This window comes from Chiloscyllium plagiosum, unplaced genomic scaffold, assembly GCF_037043375.1.
Source record: "Chiloscyllium plagiosum isolate Xiang-an unplaced genomic scaffold, Cpla_swu_hap1 HiC_scaffold_21, whole genome shotgun sequence".
Taxonomy (NCBI): Eukaryota; Metazoa; Chordata; class Chondrichthyes; order Orectolobiformes; family Hemiscylliidae; genus Chiloscyllium; species Chiloscyllium plagiosum.
Genome location: NW_028270159.1, coordinates 51,751,369 through 51,772,290, shown reverse-complemented (window position 1 = coordinate 51,772,290; position 20,922 = coordinate 51,751,369). Strand labels below are relative to the sequence as shown.

The window sequence follows — 20,922 nt, the reverse complement described above, 5'->3', positions numbered from 1 at the left end:
AGTTTAACCCGTTCCACAATAATAATATCCAAAATATGGTGAGTATATGGAATAAGCTGCCAGAGGAAGTAGTGGAGGCTGGTTCAATTATAACGTTTAAAAGAAACTGGATGGGTATATGAATTGGAGGGGTTTAAAGGGATATGGGCCAAATGCTGGGAAATGGGATTAGATTAATTTAGGATATCTGGTCAGCATGGACGAGTTGGACCGAAGGGTCTATTTTCATGTTGTACATCTCTGACTCAATGACCATGGAAAATTAACAAAGGAACATTATATGAGCATTCATGTTTGTTGTTATTCTGGCTAATACCAGGCTGTTTCAGATATCATGCCACAGTAAAACATGGGTCAAAAGAGATGTCAAGAAGAGGAGGTGGTGTCACAGTGCACGTGCTCTTTCTTTCAGTTTGTCACTATCCAGTCCATTCTCACAAATATGTGCGTGCATCAGAAGTATTTACAGCTGTCTGCTCCAAGCTGTTAAAACATTCTGCAAATAATGAGTGGTAAATTATGACTTTCTGAAGACGCATTCCTCAAACTCACTCACTCCCTTTTGAAAGAAATTCATAAGTGAGGATATGTTTGTGATCTACACTGGATTCCAGCTTTCATGGTGGGAATATGGGAAATCCTAATATCTGGTCACGGAACCAAAGGAGCAAGCACGATATTTGTGTTAGGAGGAGGTGTGTTGGATAAATCTCTGCTCAGCAGCAGTTGCTGCTGCAATTCTAGGCTATGACCATAGGGCGAGCTGTAGTTAAAGGATCTACCATATGCTATTTCTTGTACTGCTCTTACAGTAATGTGAAATCTTTACCCTGGGATCGTTGATTCCAGTTATCCGCTCCTCAGGTCGGTCCAACACCAGAAAAGCTGCCAGGTTGGCTGTGTATGAAGCAACGATAATCATGGCAAAGCCAGCCCAAACCATGCCCAAGATTCGAGCAGAAAAACTCCTGGGGGCCCCTGGAAGATGTAGTTTGAAGAGACACCATTTAGGCAAATGCAACTTCATTCTTTACCACCTCTCTTTGTGCTGCACTCTCTCTGTGTTGCTTAGACCTTCCACATCTCAACTTATCATCAGTTATTCCAGATATACAACCCTCCTGTAAATAGCAGACAGCACTCAAAAACCAACTCTGCCCATAAAACGTCAGCCTTCTCCCAGCTATATGGTTCTTCTCCCATCTCTTCGGTGAGTGTATGCCTTGGAGTTTAAAGGCAGGAGGAAACCACTCAACTCCCCAACTCTGTACTGAAATTCAGTTTAAACCACACTGAACAGTGGCTCAGACTTGCCCTCCTGAACTCCACACTCCTTTACATCCTTATGCAAAAAAAAGTTCTGCTAAATTTAGTCTGAAAAGCCTTCAATTGTCTTAGAGTACAGAGTCTTACAATTGACTCTGGAGAATCTTCTAAAGGGCTGTTCTCCAAATGAACTGTCAGTGATAACCAAATGAGAATCAAATATAGTTTTGTACAGAGGGAGTCAAGGCCACGTGTAATTTACAATTGAGACAGTGGTAAACAGATTGGGTAATTATTTTAAAAGATACACATTTAAGTAAATCCACATTTTAAAAAGACAATTTTTATACATTAAAATTAGTTACATTCATATACATAGATAGTTAAAAAATATGTAGTAGTTACATAATAAATGGTAGTTTGAGAATCAAGGAAGTAGAATTGGTTGGAACATTATGAAATATAAACTGAGGAACTTGGAAATATGTAACAAAGCCAGGAGAAGACTGTAATGACTCAGAGACTCTTTACACCTGCAGGGACTCAGCGATTCCCAGCTTACCTTCTCCGATTCCAGAGTTCAGCAGGACACCCCAGGAGAACCACATGGCTGAGGACAGGGTCAGCGCATCTTCCTCTTCCTCCTCACTGTTCACTTTAAATCGCCCAAAGGGACTGAAAGACAGAAGACACAGATGTTACAACTCCACATATCATGGATTGCCAATTGATATTACAACCACAGATTATCCTTTTGCAACTCTCCTTCCGCTTGAGCCTTGTCCATTAGGATGAAATATTGGAAATCTTTGATTCAAATTCACCATCTACACAACAGCCACTACTTCTCAGTAAAATACAATTTGGCCAAAATGCTTTTGGGCAACCAACTGATGAATCAACTCTGATCTCAGTTACCTCAGACTTTTCAGCGGTAGGGAATATATCCTGATGTGGTTTCTTTCCATCATAGTGTGAGGTTGGTTAATATTCAGGCAAATGTAGGAGAGCAAGAAAATGGGGACCTACAGAAGAAGCGAGGTATGTGGGCATGGGATCATGATTACAGAGCAGGAGAATTGTGGGTGGGAAGGGCAGTCATGGGGCTCAACATTATAAAATACAAAAGTTATAGTGGTCTTAAGCCGAAACGTATTTCTTTTCAATGCAGTCAGTATGGACCATATAGGTTCTTGAATATCAAGGGGATCAAGAGTTATGGGGAGAAAGTGGGAGAATGGAGTAGAGACACTTATCAGACATGATTGAATGGTAGAGCAGACTCGATGGGCTGAATGGCCTAATTTCTGCTCTGATGTCTTATAGTCTTATGGACCAGATGTCTGGACTCTTTAATAACTAAAATATTAAAGATAACTAGATGGGTTTCAGAGAGTGAAGCTCATTTCCTGACACAGGAAGTGGTTAGATGTTGCTTACAACAGTCTTCCTAAAAGTTCTTCAAGTGCTTTTGGAGATTAGAGGGAAATTTACCTCAGATTTTCTTAAAATGTGATTAGTCCTGATTGCATCTCCTCACTCTTACCATTTGGTTCATTATTTGTCTTATATACCATCTCCTTTTGCCTTCTTCCAATAGCCCTTTTGTTTTGTATAACCTGTCCACATCCTATCAGACACCTTTCCCTCCTCTAATTGTGTAAAATATCTCACAACTCTAACTCTTTAAAGTTGAGAGAACATCATTGACCTGAAACATTGTCTGTGATTTAATGTAAAATGAACTTGATGTGGAGGAAGGAGTCTTCAATGGTGACTAAACCCCTGTCCTCGCCAGTGTGAAAGTCCACTGGATCAAACACGAATTACAGATGTGGAGTGGTGAGTGGCAGATTTCTCAGTCTATCAGGTGGTCTCACTGGTGAAATCCTACCAAGCCTGAAGTTTTTGGCCAATCAGAAGCCAGTGGCCACTGGGAGCTGGAGAACAAGGAACAAAGAACATTACAGCACAGGAACAGGCCCTTCGACACTCCAAGCCTGCTCCGATCCAGATCCTCTCTCTAAACCTATTGACCATTTTCTAAAGGTCTGTATCCCTCTGACCATTCATGTATCTGCCTAGATACATCTTAAATGACGTTATCGTGCCACCTCTACTGCCTCTCCGGCAACGCATTCCAGGTACCCACCACCCTTTGCATAAAGAACGTTTTGCACATATCTCCCTTAAACTATTCCCCTTCTCACACTGAACTTGTGACGCCTAGTAATTGAGACCCCACTCTGGGAAAAAGTTCCTTGCTAACCACCCTGTCTATACCTCTCATGATTTTGTAGACCTCAATCAGGTCCCTCCTCAACCTCTGTCTTTCTAATGAAAGTAATCGTAATCGACTCAACCTCTCTTCATAGCTATCGCTCTCCATACCAGGCAAAATCCTGGTGAACCTCCTCTGCACCTTGTCCAAAGCATCCACCATCCTTTTGGTAATGTGGAAACCAAAACTGTATGCATGTTCCAAATGTGGCCGAACCAAAGTCCTATACAACTGTAACATGACTTGCCAACTCTTGTACTCAATACCCCATCCGATGAAGGAAATCATGCCATATGGCTTCTTGACCACTCTAGACCTCTCCTGATCTAGAAGATTAATGGAAGACACAGGCAGTGCAGACATTTAGATTTGGGCTGATGAGAAGATGTCTGTTTCTTTTTGGGAGATAGTGGGGTGGGGACCAAGGGGAGAAGGTTTTTGGATGCTGGAGGTAAGGCCAGTTTGTTGGCTTTCTGTCACTCCTCCAACTGTGCCTTGAACTGTACCTAGCTTGGTGGAGATTGATTCCCTATCCCACTGACATCCCCCTCCCAACCAAATCTGTCAGGCAGGTCATCCTGCCAGAAAGCAGCGACTTTACACTGCTGCCAGGAGCCAGGTGACCAGACTTATGACAGGTTCAAGCCCTTATGTGACCATGAAGTGACCACTTCAGGCTTTAATGGTCATCAGTCAGTAGGTCAACGATGCATCTTTCTGCCTAGCACTCAGTTGGTGATGTGGTGGGAAAGATGAAGATTTCTTTCCTGCTATCTACCCCTCCCCTGCTAGGGAGACAAAAATACCACCCATTAACTCTGCTTTTGCATATCTTCCTGAAGAAGGGCTTATGCCCGAAACGTCGATTCTCCTGCTCCTTGGATGCTGCCTGACCTGCTGCGCTTTTCCAGGAAAACATTTTTCAACTCTGATCTCCAGCATCTGCAGTTCTCACTTTCTCCTTTTGCATATCTTGCCAAACATGCTGAGTACTTTTAGTATTTTCCAGATTTATTTTTAAATCTGTCTTGGAGGTCCCATCAGGATCTGGACATTTAAATATCTTAAGCCTGATTTTTACAATTAGCAATTTTTAAACAAGACTAATTTATTTGCCTCAATGGTTTTCACAGTTTGTTTGTACCACTGATACTTTGTGTTCTTCTCACACTGTCAAAACTTACCAAATATTGATCTAATACGCTTGCCACTTCCTATTGTCAGTTATAGACAAGGTACTCAGTGGATCAAAGGTAAATATTTTCACATATAATTATCCTGCTACGATCACAACCCTTATTCTCCACCTGCATAAGTAGCATCAACCACAGAAATTCACAAATTGAATCCCATCAGCTAAAAAAAATGAAAAGCAGAAGTGAATTTGATTAAGATACCACAAACCTGAATCTATCCAGGAGATAAAGCATGACAGCTACCACATGAACAGACAGGCCCACCAGCAACCACAGTGTACTCTGAAATGGCTGCATGAATGAATCCAGGGTACTGCGAGGTATTTCCTATGTCACAGAAGCAGAAACACTGCAGTCAGAGCATGGAAGGTTGGCTTCACTTTTACAGCAGTAGGTGCAATGAAGTGGAATCAGAAACATTCTGGGAACAACATATGGGCACAGTCTCTCTGTCACTGTTATCTCCCCCTTCCCACAGACTTCAATATACTTTGTCACGCTGGACTTGGCACAATTGTCCATGCAGAAGGATAACAGTTATCAGAGTTAGTCATGACCAGTTTTCAGAACAGGAGCAACAACTGGCATTGCTCCAGTGCATCTGAGAGTTTGAGAGCTACACAGATAGTGCATTCATTGATGTGGTCACCCCAACTCTTAAGTATATGCAGGAAGAGAGGGCATGAGTGACCACCAGGATGCCTGAAGGGACAGTAACACAGGGAGTCACTGTGTGCATTCCTATCGCCAACCAATACTCCATTTGAAATCCTGGGGACAGAGCGATGGTTCCATCTGGGAAGTGCAGTTTGAGCCGAGTCTATGGCAGCACTCAGCTCTATAGGGATGGGCCCAAAGTAGACTGGAAGAGCAACGGTGAGAAGGGATTTGATAGGTAGGGGAATGCATGGGCATTTTGAACAGGAAAGGTTCAGAGGGATATCGGTGAAACACAGGCAAATGGGAATAGTTCAATTGGGAAAGCTGGTCGGCATGGATGAATTGGACTGAAGGCTCTGTTTCCAAGCTGTATGACTCTATGACTCAATAACTAACTTGATAGTTCTCACTGTGGTAGCTCAACCTCGTCTGTAGAGAAGGGAATCTAACTATCTTCCCTGGACATCTAATGCATTACCATCACTGAGTCATGCACTATCAATATCCTGAGAGTTACCATTGACCTGAAACTGAACCAGGCCAGCCATTTAATACTATGGCAACAACAGCAAGTTACAGACTGGGAATTCGTCTCCTGACTCTCCAAAGCCTGTCTACCATCTATAAGGCACAAGTCAAGAGTGTGATGGAATACTCTCCACTTGCCTGGATGAGCGTAGCTCCAATAACACTCAAGAATCTTGATGCCACTCTAGGACAAGGCAATGTACTTGATCAGCATTTACCACCTTAAACCCCCTCCACTAACACACACTGCAAGCATTGTATCTATAAGATGCACTACAGCAATACACCAAGAATCCTTAGACAGCAACATCCAAACCTGCAACTTTCATCATCTCGAAGGACAAGGGTAATGGACACCATGGGAACACTACCAGTCGCAAGTTCATCTCTGAGCCACTCATCTTCCTAACTTGGAAAAACATCTTCATTCCTTCAGTGTCGCTGGGTCAAACTCTTGAAACCCCCATCCTTATGGCGTTATGGGTCTCCCTACAGCACATGAACTGCAGTGGTTCAAGAAGGCAGCTCACTACCACCATTTCCAGGACAACTAGGGATGAGCAATAAATGCTGGCCCAACCAGTGATACCCACATCCCGAGAGCGTATGTTCAAAGAAAACAACCTCACTTGCTTGTTGTTCACAGAGTGAAGCACTTCGATGGTAAGATGACTAGACAACTGCATGAAAACATGGTTCGGTGAGTGGATGGCTCGGTGAGTGGATGAGTAGCTGGGAGATAGAATCTCTATGCCGATACCTTCTTCACTAGAATGGTGAGTCCTTGGTACTTGTAGGGTTTAGAGAATTCAATATACTGGGCACGTTCATTATTGATGGTTAGAGGGGCGACAATCATATCACCAAGCCCACTCAGCAGCTCGCCCATCATCCCGTTCCATTCTTTCTTATTGCTGTTATTCACCTGGAAGAGACCAGAGCATCCAATGAGCATTTGGAAACATTAGTGGCAAAGATATCGAGAGGGGGAGAGAGAGAGAGAGAAATTGGAAATTGGTTCTGAGCAATATTGGTTCATCACAACTCAACTCTGCAAACTACCAAATTGTCTTCAGTTACTTCCACCCAACCATTCAGCTTAGTTTTGAAAAGGATTGCTTGAAATATAGAACATGTTTCTATGTCTGATGGCAGGTTATGCTCCCAATAATGGTACACTGCTGCCCTCTCTGAACAGTGCCCTGAATTACAACTTAGATCTATTCACTTGAAACATTGACCAGACCTCCAGACTGATTGTGGTGTGATGGGTCTGAAAATGCTGTGCCACTAGGTCTAATATGTCACTGTGTTCCATCTTTTGAATGCAACAATCTTTCTGCACCCACCCGCCTGCAAGTCTAGTTTATCCTCAAAAATCTAAAATGCATTGATCAAGACAAACTGCCCCTTATGTGGTCACTTACCATTAAATGTACATATTCCTTTTGGAAGATCTGGTTAGTAATTGGGGTTCAATCTGCTGGCTAGACTGAACTGGCAGATTTGGACAGTCAGACAGTTCACTATGCTGCTTGCTGGCTTTACTCCAATGTGGCATTTAGCTGTGTGGTAGCAGTTTGGTAAGTCAGAGATCAAACTAAACCAGGTTGATATGGGCCAGCGACCTCGCTCACCCCAGCACCCTGAAGTCTCACAGAATTGTAACCCTGTTTTTAACCCTCTTAAAGATGTCTAAGATTTCTGTAAGCTTTCAAATAATTGGTGCAGAATGTTTGAAATGCGAAGCTTGTGGGGATGGGGTGGTGGTGAAGAATTCTTCATTGGCATGCTAAAATTCTGTATTAAACAGGAACAGAAACACTCTCCCACACACTGCTGTTGCCTGAAATACTTCTTGGAGATTCAAAGACAGAACTCTCTCTGGATGTAGGTTTGCTCGCTGAGCTGGAAGGTTCCTTTTCAAACGTTTCGTCACCATTCTAGGTAACATCTTCAGCGAGCCTCCGGATGAAGCTTCGTGTGAAGGCTCACTGAAGATGTTACCTAGTATGGTGACGAAACATCTGAAAATGAACTTTCCAGCTCAATGAGCAAACTTACACCCAGAACCTCAACCTGAGCTACAAATCTTCTCAAAACTCACTTATAGAACTCTCTGCTTGGATCATTGGTGTTACATTACCTCGGTGAGCTGGAGGTGTGAAGACCTGAATTCCACATTAGCACTTGAGAATGTACACTGGACTGATACTCCAGTGTGTTTTAATATCTCTATTGGGCTATTAAGTTGAGGCCTATTTGATTATTCTGTTCATTAAATGTCATCAAACTCAAGCCACTAAAGGAAGAACAGTGTGTCCCTGTGGTATCTGGCAGTCAAACAATACAGTCAAAAAGAAAGGAATGATCTCATTGCTGTTTATGGAATACTGCTGGCTGTGAGCTAACTACCATTGTGCAGTCATTCAAGGGATGAATGGTGTTTCTGAGATGTTATATGAAAAGCTGCTAATTCAATTGGTGAAAGTGGTTGTGACCTTTCAAAGGTGTAACAGATTTTGAAACCACACACAGCAAAATAATAATGGTTTCACATTTCTACTAAGGGGTGAAGAATTGAAATTTATTTTTGAAACACTTGAATCTATGCAAAATAACTACAACTCAGCAAGGTATGTTCTCACAACCTATTTCACTCAGAAGAAAAACACAATTTTCCATTCCATTATCTTCTCATCCATTAAACAAGACAATTGGCTAACATTGAAAATGATTGAAACAACTAGCAACCAGATGTGACACAAATGAACAAAGCTTTTAACTCTGGTCAATCATGCCGAAAAGTATGAGAGAAAGCTGTCAGAGCAGTTAGCTGAAAGAGGTTACATGCAAGTTGCAGGTAGACCCTAATGTGCATCAAAGTGACAAATAATATTTTGTGTCAGAGACCAGATAGAGAAAAAAGAACTGTGCACCAAATGGATCTTAATATTATTGTTGAAGTTGGAAATTGAATAACTATTTGGATCTTACAATATAGTTAACATGGAACCCAAGAGCAAGAGCCCCATTTGAGTCCACGCTGATGAGCAGATTAGTGTCCAACAGGCTTGTTTGAAGTCACAGGCTTTCGGAGCGCTGCTCCTTCATCAGGTGAAGTGACGGGGGTGTGGGGGTGTGTGGTGGGGGGGAACAGCTCTCGGAAAGCTTATGATTTCAGGTGGACCTGTTGGACTGTGGCCTGGTGTCATGTGACTTCTGACTTCATAAGCCGTGTTTGTCATACTGGGCTTTGGAATGGGCAGTGTATTTCCTGAGTTTTAATCTGTTTCAGTGTTGCCTTTAGTTTTTCTTTGTTGTGTACGGTCTGCTAATTGTGCCCATTACATTCCAGGTTTCTGTGCACCCAGCAGTTGAGAGGAACTTCGGTAGCCATGTTGTAATCTATAATTCTGAATGGGGAAAGTTGCTCTGAAAGCTTTGAGTGCTGTGATTCGTTTACTTATTCATTTCCTCTTTGGTGTAACTTCTTCTCAGAGGGTAGTGGCAGTAGTAAAGTTAGTTTAATTTTCTCGTGAGAAGCATTTAAAATTCTAGGCTAGAATACTGCTTAACAATATTAAAAAATCGGCAAATCCAATTACCTATTAACATTTGAGATTTACTCACCATCTAACTAATCTGCGAAGAGGCACCTGCAAGATGTTTATGATATACCATTGCACCATAAATGAAGAATTACTCTTCCAGCTCTCAAACTATTTCTGACCAATGTCTCAGGATATCAACTTGCTTTACTCCTATGAATTTAACTCACACTTGTTCAAACAAATGTTAGTTTGAATTTTTTGATGGATTTGCTGTTACTAAGAAGTTCAGGTGTAGCACTTTATGGTGCAAGATTAGATTGCCATACGCAATGTATTACATTCTGTCATAGTTCAAAATTGTAGCAGCTGAGGTATATTTTCTCTTAATTAAATGATTCAATATAATTTGTAGTTTTTTTTAAGACCCTTGAGCTGTTTTGTCTCTTTCGGTGCTTTTGTTCCTCTTGCTTTCCATTGTTTAATGTCCTTTTAAATTCAGTCAGTCTCAAATTGTCACTTAGTCCATTTATGCTGTAAAGAGGGAATTAAGAATCTGCATTTAAAAGGTTCACTCAGTCATCGTTCACTTTTAGGGCCTACACTGTACAGGACAGTGGTTAGGCCACTGTTGGAATATTGCGTGCAATTCTGGTCTCCTTCCTATCGGAAAGGTGTTGTGAAACTTGAAAGGGTTCAGAAAAGATTTACAAGGATGTTGCCAGGGTTGGAGGGTTTGAGCGAAAGGGAGAGGCTGAACAGGCTGGGGCTGTTTTCCCTGGAGCGTGACCTTATAGAGGGGTGACCTTATAGAGGTTTACAAAATCATGAGGGGCATGGATAGGATAAACAGACAAGGTCTTTTCCTTGGGGTGGGGGAGTCCAGAACTAGAGGGCATAGGTTTAGGGTGAAAGGTGAAAGATATAAAAAAGACCTAAGGGGCAACTTTTTCACACAGAGGGTGATACGTATATGGAATGAGCTGCCAGAGGAAGTGGTAGAGGTTGCAACATTTCAGAGGCATTTGGATGGGTATATGAATAGGAAGGGTTTGGAGGGATATGGGCCGGGTGCTGGAAGATGGGACTAGATTGGGTTGGGAATATCTGGTCAGCATGGACAAGTTGGACCGAAGGGTCTGTTTCCATGCTGTACATCTCTACGACTCTTTGACCGCTTTCTTGCAGCCACAATAAACCTCCCCTCTACATAGCAGTGGCTGCCTCTGTTATCAGACTTCCTGCTGATGTGTGCAGCTAATGAACAACAGGGGCAATGTATGTAGCAATCTGGTAATCAGCATCATTCAGCTGCCTGAATCACCAAAACCGATTGTGGGTTAACAGTATACATCGATCCCTGTGCATGTCTTCTGATCTTATCTGAGTTCCCCCTCATGAAATGAATGAAGAAATACCTACTCTTTCCTGTGTTCCAAATTTCCCATCTTGGACAAGATGAACCTCATAGGTGAAGTTCAGGGTCGGAGTGCTCGCCAGTTTGATCAGCAAATCAATACAGAATCCAAAACAGCACTGAGGGACAATTGGATGACCTGCCAAATATAACAAAGTGTAGTTAGCAAAACCTCAACCACAATGTGCTGCTCCCATGTTTCAAATACATAAATAGACAGCAGAATCATCCCCCTGCCAGAAGATGGCAAGAGAAGTGCTGAGCAGGAGAAGTAATTGGGTGAGTTGGTGCTGGAGATATACCTGCCACCTCACCAAGCAGTAGGCAAGAAGTTCCACTGAGGTTTTTCTTGACTCTTCAGCAATTAAAGCCCTTAAATGGTCACTTAACAGCCATGTCAGGGTCTCTATTTCCCCCCCCCCCCCATTATCTGCATTCGCAACAGATCAGAAAGTGGCTGGTTTCCTGACTGGGGTAACTAGAGTGACCTGTCTGTCGGGTTGGGAGGGGATTTGAATTATCCCAATCTAGGGGCAACTGAAGGAATGGAAAGATAGCAAGGTGTGGCTTCTCAAAGCTAATCCCCTCCACTACCCTGGCCTTCAACTCACATGAACTCCTCTCCCAATTACGTCCACTCCATGATAAAAAAAAAGACTTATCTTCTCACTTGAAGGGTAGGCATTGATAGCTGGACTTTAGGACCCAGAAGCTGCCAGCCTGAAATTGGCCATAATCATCTGGTGAACCAGCAATGAAGCCACTGCTGAGACCTGCGATAGGCCAAGAGGTTTGCTGGTCAGCTCTTAACAAGCCGATTGGCTCGTGTGACACCTAACATGCTCAGGTAAAAACAATGACTGCAGATGCTGGAAACCAGATTCTGGATCAGTGGTGCTGGAAGAGCACAGCAATTCAGGCAGCATCCGAGGACAGGCAAAATCGACAAGGACAAGGGAAGGAAAGTTTACCAATGTTGGTCACATACAATGTCATTAATGACTTTGATAAAGGTTTTTTCATGCTGTGACATACTGAGATTAGGTTTGTTCAAATGTGAAGTTCCTAGAAGGACTGCGTGGATTTGGGAGGTGAGAGAGAGGCTTAAGATGGGCCAATATTACAAATGTCATTGTGAAGGTCACTAATTGCAGACTCCAACAACAGCTAGATCACGTTCCAAGAGTGGACACATCAACAAATTTAGATAAAAATAACTGAAGCTTCAGGTTATCAGAGGTCTCAATCCATTGCTCGTGCTCAGCGACACTGCAGCAAGCACTGATATTCACAGTCTGAGTACATTAGCTGGTTCTGCTGGTCTGAAGAGACCTTTGCACCTGGGATGATATGCTAGCTGAGGACTTCCTTGCCAATAGTCAAAACATAGGAAATGTGGATGACAGCATCCTCATACCTAAACACCCGAAACGTCGATTTTGCCTGTCCTCGGATGCTGCCTGAATTGCTGTGCTCTTCCAGCACCACTGATCCAGAATCTGGTTTCCAGCATCTGCAGTCATTGTTTTTACCTCGTTGATTTTAACCCTACTGCGAATCCTCTTGCAAGGATGCCTGCCTTGAAGAAGTTTTCCTCCTCTCTCTACAAGAATCTCAGGGAGTCTCTCTCTCACTGCAACTCCCAGGTCATTTCCTCAGCCCTGAAGCAATGTGGATTTCAACAGTTTCCTCATTTCCCCTTCCCCCACCTCATCCTAGCTTCTAACCTCCAGCAACTCGATCCCCTGACCTGTCCGGACTTGTCCGACCTGCCTAGCTCCTTTTCCACCTATCCACTCCACCCTCTCCTCCCTGACCTATCACCTTCATCTCCTTCCCCACTGACCTATTGTACTCTATGCCACTCTCTCCCCACCCCCACCAGCTTATCTCTCCACGCTTCAGGCTCTCTGCCTTTAAAGCTTTATTCCTGATGAAGGGCTTTTGCCCGAAACGTCGATTTTGCCTGTCCTCGGATGCTGCCTGAATTGCTGTGCTCTTCCAGCACCACTGATCCAGAACCTAACATGCTCATCCTCACATGGAGGTCCCGGGATAATACCTCCACTATGGCAACAATGCTGGAATTTGCTGGGAATCACAATTCTAGGCCTCAATTCAAACCTCATGGGGGGCAGACTGTGGGGAGTCCATGGTTCATGCATGCGTGGATCCCAGAGGCAACTGACCATTGAAGCAAGCAGTCAGCTGACTCCTCGCTAAGCAGAGGTGGGGTCTGCAGATTCTGGAGATTAGAGTCAAGAGTAGAGTGGTTCTGGAAAAGCACAGCAGGTCAGGCAGCATCTGTGGAGCAGGAATATCACCTGTGCTGAAGCAGGATTTGGGAGTCCCGGAAATGTGGAATCTAGAATGTAGAGACTAGACCAATTAAGGATACTCTTTTGGTGAGCTGAATTACCCTTGTGCATAAAGTTAAAGGAAACATGGGAAATAGTCAGCAGCAATCCCCTGGGGAATCCTGTTGATTGCTGTTCTTTTGGGTCGCAGGTCACGGATGAATTTTGGGTGCAGGTGCCTTTTTGGACAATTACCTGTGGAGAAAATTGTCCACTGGGTAACTCCTTTGGAAATGTGCAACCTGTCCACAAGTGTTAACAAGTATCTAGAAATCCTCAAAATATTGGGATTAGCTTTCACCAGAAACTAACCAGGACTAACCGTACAAATACGGTACAAGAACACAACAGAGTAACTCACCTCCTGGCTACCTAAAACCCATCCACTAAGGCACAAGTCTGGAATGTGAAGGAATGCTTTCTACTTGCCCAGCTGGGTTTAACTCCAACAACACTCAAGAAAGTTGAAACCATCCAGAACAAAGCAGCAATCTCAATTGGTAACCATCATCTTCAACATTCACTCCCTTCACCACCAAAGCATTACAGCAGCAGTGTGTACAATCCACATGTTGCTCTGCAATAACTCCCCAGGACTGCATAGACAGCAACATCCAAACATGGGACCTCTACAACCTAGACGGGCAAAAGCAGCAGATACATGGGGACACCATCACCTAAGCCACACTCTATCCTGACTTGGAATTACATCAACATTCCTTCAGTGATGTTTGGTCAAAATCCTGGAACTCCCTCCCTAACATCATTGTGGGTCTACCTCCAGCACAAGGACTACAGTGGTTCAGAAAGGCAGTTCACCACCATCTTCTCAAGAGGAACTAGGGATCAACAGCAATAAATTATGAATTATAAACGACACTTTTCTCAAAAAGAGTGTAGTCTGCAATTTTAAAATGTAAGAAGCAGACCTATATTTTTCTCCTGTGTGTTGAGTACTGATGATGATATTTTTGTTCACTCTGACATGGGAACACCATCACCTGAACGTTCTCGTCCACCTTCACTGTCTTACATTAGATTCCCAAGACAATGTCTCTGCTCTGAGCTTCATTACAAGTGGTTGCCAGGAGATGGAGGAACTGTTTCAAGGATATCCTCAAGGCCTCCTTGAAAAAATGCTGTACCCCATTGGCTTGTGGGAATCTCTTGCCCAAGATTGTCTAAATATGAGGTTAATCATCACGAAGGTGCTCTCCATCTCGAGTACTTTCGACAAGCCCAGGTGGAGGCCAAGTGCAAACAAAAACGTAAATGTGCCACAGCCTTCTATAGCAGGGTGGGGAGGGGATGGGTTCAGTATCGGACTGTTCAATCACCTCTCTCCCAGCTCTCTCAGTGGAAGAAAGTTGTCCTCCTCTCAAGGGGCTGCCTATGAGAAGAGGGCAGGTTATATTTGCGGAGGGAAAGTGGAGATGGAATGGTTTGATTTGTAGTAGGTAATGGGTTAATTAAGGGTGGGTGATGTGTTCTATTTGTGAGGGGGTGATTCATTTTGTTATTAATAATTTGGCAGGTATAATGAATTGTATTTGGGGCGATGGTGGTAATACTAGAGGGTGATCAGTTATGTTAGGGTGCTGTGATTATAGTATCATGGGTACCATGGGTGTGAGTTGTGTTTCTTGTGTGAACAGCAGGGTGGTATTGTGCTGCTTACCTGGCACAGTTGCATTTGGTCCAGTGCAGATCACTTTTTTAATGGGGTCCCCGCTAATTGTATACTCTTCCTCGCATGTTCCATCTGGTAGTGTTGGCTTCACATATACAAAAGGCTCCTGGTAAATACTGACAATCTTTGGGTAAAACAGAAAAGATTCAATCACGTTTCTGAATAAACTTTAGGAGTAAATCTTTTGGAACTGCATCTGCTTTGTGAACAGCTCATAAGAAGCTTACAAAGAAAGCAGGCAAACTTTTCCCGATTGTAGCGGAAGCATTTGTTGTGATATAATTCAGACTTTGTTCAGTCGAACTTGATACTCACGTTGAGGCAATGTGACTGTGGGTGTAGAAATCCAGGTTCTGAATTTAAAACCCAGCAGTTTTAAATGTTTTAAACTTGGAGCTTTTATTGCAAGTCTCAATACTGCAAACAGATATCTAAGAGATTTCAGCCTTTCAAATAAATCACCAAGCAGTTGTGCAAATCCACAGCAGGCACTCTCCAAGTTTATTCCCATTACACAACATGAACCTGCACAAGTTGCTAGTTACTGGTAAATTATATGTGGGATTGCATTCAGATTCAATGCCCACTCCTGTAAGAGACAGAGTCAGAATAAAGCAAGGGATGCATGGCGAGGTAAACATTATACTCAGCCTTACTCGAATGTGCTATGTGCTGGCCAAAGGTGAATATATTTGTTACCGGCTTGCAGCTGAGGTTATAAACCAGTGAATTGACGTATGGTGTATTAAATAGGTAACCAAACTATTTTCAGTGCAAACACCTGCATTGCCATTTTTACAACCTTTCATTGACATGACAATTTGACAATGATCAGAACTGCTTTTCCTGCACGAGCCATTACTATTAAATTGGATACGGTAGAACCTCGATTATCCGAATGAGAGAAGCGAGGAGTATTTTGTTCGGATAAGTGATCGTTCGGATAACCGGAAACAAGTGCTAATTTATGAGTGCTGGTGATCCGAACATTTCTCGGTTAGCCAACAATGCACACCATAATGCCATTTCGCTGATAACTGAACACTGAGTTGCCTAATGCCGTTTTTATGAACCTTGAGATCTTGTTTGGTTAATCCGAAATTTGGATAATTGATGTTTGGATAATCAAGGTTCTACTGTATTTCATTCCTTTAATCCATCTGTGGTAACGTATAATGGCTGAATTACTGACCCTTTCTTTATTGTCATGCCAAAAGCCTGGTCATTTGTCCCATTCCTCCTCCATCATCACTGAACAATGAGTTTCTCTGCTGGACACCATACAGTATATCAGCAGCACATAGGGAATTGAACCTTCCTGAACTGTGAAACGGACCAATCATTGTTTAATCTATGAAGCGGAGTATTTTGGAAATCAATTGTAATTGGCATTGACTCAGAGGTACAGTTGGAGGTCGTTTAGCCCCTGAGCCTGTTCCACCATTCATTGAAATCATGCTTATCTGTGACCTAGTTCCATATACATGTTTTTGGCCCATATCCCTCAATATCTGTGGAAGAGAGTTCCAAATATCTAACATTCTTTCCTAACATCTCTCCTGAATGCTCTAGCCTTAATTCTCCAATTTTGCCCTAGTTCTAGATTTCCCAACCAGTGGAAATGTTTGTCTATCCTGTATTTTCCTGTTAATATCGTGACGTCTTCAATCAGATCACACCTTAACCTTATAAATTCGAGAGAAAACAGGCCTAATTTGTAGCTGAAAAATGTGTTGCTGGAAAAGCGCAGCAGGTCAGGCAGCATCTAAGGAGCAGGAGAATCAACGTTTCGGGCATAAGCCCTTCTTCAGGAATGAGGAGGGTGTGCCAAGCAGGCTAAGATAAAAGGTAGGGAGGAGGGACTTGGGGGAGGGGCGTTGGGAATGCGATAGGTGGAAGGAGGTTAAGGTGAGGATGATAGGCCGGAGAGGGGGTGGGGGCGGAGAGGTCGGGAAGAAGATTGCAGGTCAAGAAGGCGGTGCTGAGTTCGAGGGTTGGGACTGAGATAAGGTGGGGGGGGAGGGGAAATGAGGAAGCTGGAGAAATCTGCATTCATCCCTTGTGGTTGGAGGGTTCCTAGGTGGAAGATGAGACGCTCTTCCTCCAGGCGTCGTGTTGCCATGGTCTCGCGATGGAGGAGGCCAAGGACCTGCATATCCTTGGTGGAGTGGGAGGGGGAGTTAAAGTGTTCAGCCACGGGGTGGTTGGATTGGTTGGTGCGGGGTGTCCCAGAGGTGCTCTCTGAAACGTTCCACAAGTAGGCGGCCAGTCTCCCCAATGTAGAAGAGGCCACATCGGGTGCAGCGGATGCATAAATGATGTGTGTGGAGGTGCAGGTGAATTTGTGGCAGATATGGAAGGATCCCTTGGGGCCTTGGAGGGAAGTGAGGGGGGAGGTATGGGCGCAAGTTTTGCATTTCTTGCGGTTGCAGGGGAAGGTGCCGGGAGAGGAGGTTGGGTTGGTGGGGGGTGTGGACCTGACGAGGGAGTCACGGAGGGAGTGGTCTTTCCGGAACGCTGATAGGGGAGGGGAGGGAAATATATCCTTGGTGCTGGGGTCTGTTTGGAGGTGGTGGAAATGATGAAATGATGACGATGTATCTGGAAGTTGGTGGGGTGGTAGGTAAGGACCAGTGGGGTTCTGTCCTGGTGGCAATTGGAGGGGCGGGGTTCAAGGGCGGAGGAGCAGGAAGTGGAGGAGATGTGGTGGAGAGCATCGTCAACCACGTCTGAGGGGAAATTGCGGTCTTTGAAGAAGGCCATCTGGGTTGTTCGGTATTGGAATTGGTCCTCCTGGGAGCAAGTGCGGTGGAGGCGAAGGAATTGGGAATATGGGATGGCGTTTTTACAGGGGGCAGGGTGGGAGGAGGTGTAATCTAGGTAGCTGTGGGAGTCGGTCCGTGTTGAGTCGGTCACCCGAGATAGAAATGGAGAAGTCTAGGAAGGGGAGGGAGGAGTCTGAGATGGTCCAGGTAAATTTGAGGTCGGGGTGGAAGGTGTTAGTAAAGTGGATGAACTGTTCAACCTTCTCGTGGGAGCACGAGGCAGCGCCGATACAGTCATCGATGGAAAAGCTGGGGGTTGGTGCCAGTGTAGCTGCGGAAGATGGACTTTTCCGACGAAGAGGCAGGCATAGCTGGGGCCCATGCGGGTGCCCATGGCTACTCCTTTGGTTTGGAGGAAGTGGGAGGATTGGAAAGAGAAGTTGTTCAGAGTGAGGACCAGTTCAGTCAGTCGAAGGAGGGTGTCAGTGGAAGGGTACTGGTCGGTACGGCAGGAGAGGAAGAAGTGGAGGGCTTTGAGGCCTTTGTGATAGGGGATGGAGGTGTATAGGGACTGGATGTCCATGGTGAAGATAAGGCGTTGGGGGCCTGGGAAGCAAAAGTCATGGAGGAAGCGGAGGGCGCGGGTGGTGTCCTGAACGTAGGTAGGGAGTTCTTGGACTAAAGGGGACAGGACCGTGTCGAGGTATGCAGAGATGAGTTTGGTGGGGCAGGAGCAGGCTGAGACAATGGGTCGGCCAGGGCAGTCAGGTGCTGCGCTTTTCCAGCAACACATTTTTCAGTTCTGTTCTCCAGCATCTGCAGTCCTCACTTTCACTTAGGCCTAATTTGTATCATATCTCCTCATAACTAATCCCTGACATACAAGTGTCAATCTTGTAAACCTACAATGTACTCCCTCCAAGGCCAATATATCCTTCCGAAGGTGTAATGCCCAGATCTGTTAACAGTATTCCAAATGGGGTCAAAACAGGGGTTTGTGTAACTGCAGCATAACTCCAGTGCTTAGAAATAAAGGCCAGTATTCCTTTAGCTTTTTTTGATTATTTTTGTTTGTGACATTTTAAAGATCTATGCGCCTGCATCTCCAAATTTCTTCCGATATCCACTGTATTTAACTTCACATCATCTAGAAAGTACCCTGATGTATCCTTTTCAGTCCAAAATGGATAATCTCACACTCACATTGAACTCCATCTGCCACAGTTTTGCCCATTTGCTATCCTCTGTACTCTCCATTATGTTAACTTTGTCTCAGGCAAACAATCCAGTGTTTTAACTTCACACCTGCTAGATTTTGTTCTGCTACTGGAGAATGTTTGCCCAGGTTTATACCTTTAATTTAGTTGACATCTGAAAGCCTTTAGGTGTATTTAGTTCGCCACCTGGCCAGATGATTTTCTTATCGTTCAGCAGAACCTGTGGAATTAATTAAACATGGAAAAGAGTTATTGACGTGAAGGATGTAAAACACTGAGCTAGGGAGAGCAATCAAACACATATCTTCCAGAAACAATACCTGCTAGTCTATTCTGAGCTCAAAGTGTTGACAAGGCATGAACGAGTAACAAGGAAATCTCGAGAGTGGATTATAATTTGGGACTTCACTTTAAATCAAAATTTACACTGCTCATTTACCTATACTTGCTGAAGGAAATAAACTCTGCTGACAAACCTCACTTAATGATCAGAAAATCAACTTTCTAATTTGTTTACATACTTATTTCTGTATAGTATTTAACAATCTTGGGGCTAGATGTGAAAAGCAACTGTCACAAAATATGATCTATTTAAACACTTCATAATTTGACATATACCAAATTATTTGATTTTCTTTGTTAATATGGTGGAATCACCTGTGTCACGTGGGAACAAGACTGGATACCTTGTAATCCTGCAGGGGTTCCATGTTGCAGAGACACAGAAAAAGGTCCCATCACGCTGGTACAATTAGACATATTTGTAGACTAGTGAGCTTAAAAGGACTGAGCTGTTTTAAGACCATAAGACCAGAATAGAATTTTACATAACAGAAGGAGGCTATTTGATCCATCATACCCAGCAGCTTCTGAAAGAGATACCCAACTGGTCTCATTCTCCAGCCCCTTCTCCGTAGCCCTTGAGCTTCATCACTTCCAAATATATATATCCAGCTCTCTGGATCCTCCTATGGAATCTGCCTCGACCACTCTCCCAGGCAGTGAATTCCAAATCCTATCAACTCTCTGAGTAAAGAAGTTTCTCCTTTTGTCAATCATCTCATATAGGAGCAGAGTTAAGTCATTCAGTCCACCATTCAATCATGGCTCATGTGTTTCCAAACCCCATTCTCCTGCCTTCTCCCTATAACCCTTTATCCCCTTACTAATAAGTTCTTATCATACAATCATAAAACAACATTAATTTTCTTTGACTGGTAAGAATTGCATTTAGAAGTTTATGGCATCAATGAGGTGGGGGTGAGGGTATTTAACACAGAAAAGAAACTTTATCTATATAACACCTCACATGATCACAGCACACCTTTTACAGTTCCAGTTTCATAGACCGTTTAAAAGGTGGAGCGGTTCAGGGAGTATTTCCAAACTCTGGAGCTTAGGCTGCTGAAGTCATGGCCAATGTTGGAGCGATTAAAACTGAGAATGCATGAAGCTTTTGAGAACAGCAGAGATGTCAGTCGATTGTAGGGCAGGAAGAGTTAAAGAAATAGGCAAGGGTGAAACCATGCAGCAATTTAAAAACCAGGATATACATTTTAAAATGAAGAGACTACAAGATTGGGAGCAAATGTAGATAGGTGAGAGCAGGGTGATTGGTGATCAGGACTTGTGAGAAAGGCTGGAGGCAGCACAGTTTTGGAATAAACTGCGGGTTTTAGACAGAATTAGAAGTAGGTGGTTTTAGGGATTTACATTCATATTACTTCAGGGTCAGAGTGAAGGATGTGACAGCATCAAGGTTAGCAGTTCAGCCCAGTTTAATGCTGAGATTAATGCTCTGGTTTTCATACGTACATTGGTCCCATTGTACACTCCAATCTGCACTAGCTTCCCTTTCTGCACATTGACAATGCTGTAGTTGGAAAATTTTCGATCCCCTTCATCATTAAATTCCACTTGTCCAGTGAACCCTTCACGATACTTGGTGGACAGCAGAACCCTACAGGTAATGAACACACAGCTCAGCATTAATA

The 20,922-nt window shown here is 43.7% G+C and overlaps 1 protein-coding gene across 8 annotated transcripts in view; it reads right to left on the bottom strand.

The window, feature by feature from the left end:
• Positions 1-20,922, bottom strand: part of grin1a (glutamate receptor, ionotropic, N-methyl D-aspartate 1a) — a 189,706-nt gene that overhangs the window by 51,268 nt on the left and 117,516 nt on the right. For all 8 annotated transcript variants that reach the window (XR_015760745.1, XM_087998561.1, XM_087998566.1 and 5 more), the window contains 8 exons: positions 20,744-20,888; positions 19,065-19,148; positions 14,935-15,070; positions 10,905-11,038; positions 6,692-6,856; positions 4,952-5,070; positions 1,829-1,941; positions 830-978 (listed from right to left, as the gene is read on the bottom strand). Coding sequence is in view for 7 of the 8 variants with exons in the window: in XM_087998561.1 (XP_087854687.1) it covers positions 830-978; positions 1,829-1,941; positions 4,952-5,070; positions 6,692-6,856; positions 10,905-11,038; positions 14,935-15,070; positions 19,065-19,148; positions 20,744-20,888 (1,045 nt within the window). In the remaining variant the exon portion in view is untranslated. The remainder of the gene's footprint in view (positions 1-829; positions 979-1,828; positions 1,942-4,951; positions 5,071-6,691; positions 6,857-10,904; positions 11,039-14,934; positions 15,071-19,064; positions 19,149-20,743; positions 20,889-20,922) is intronic.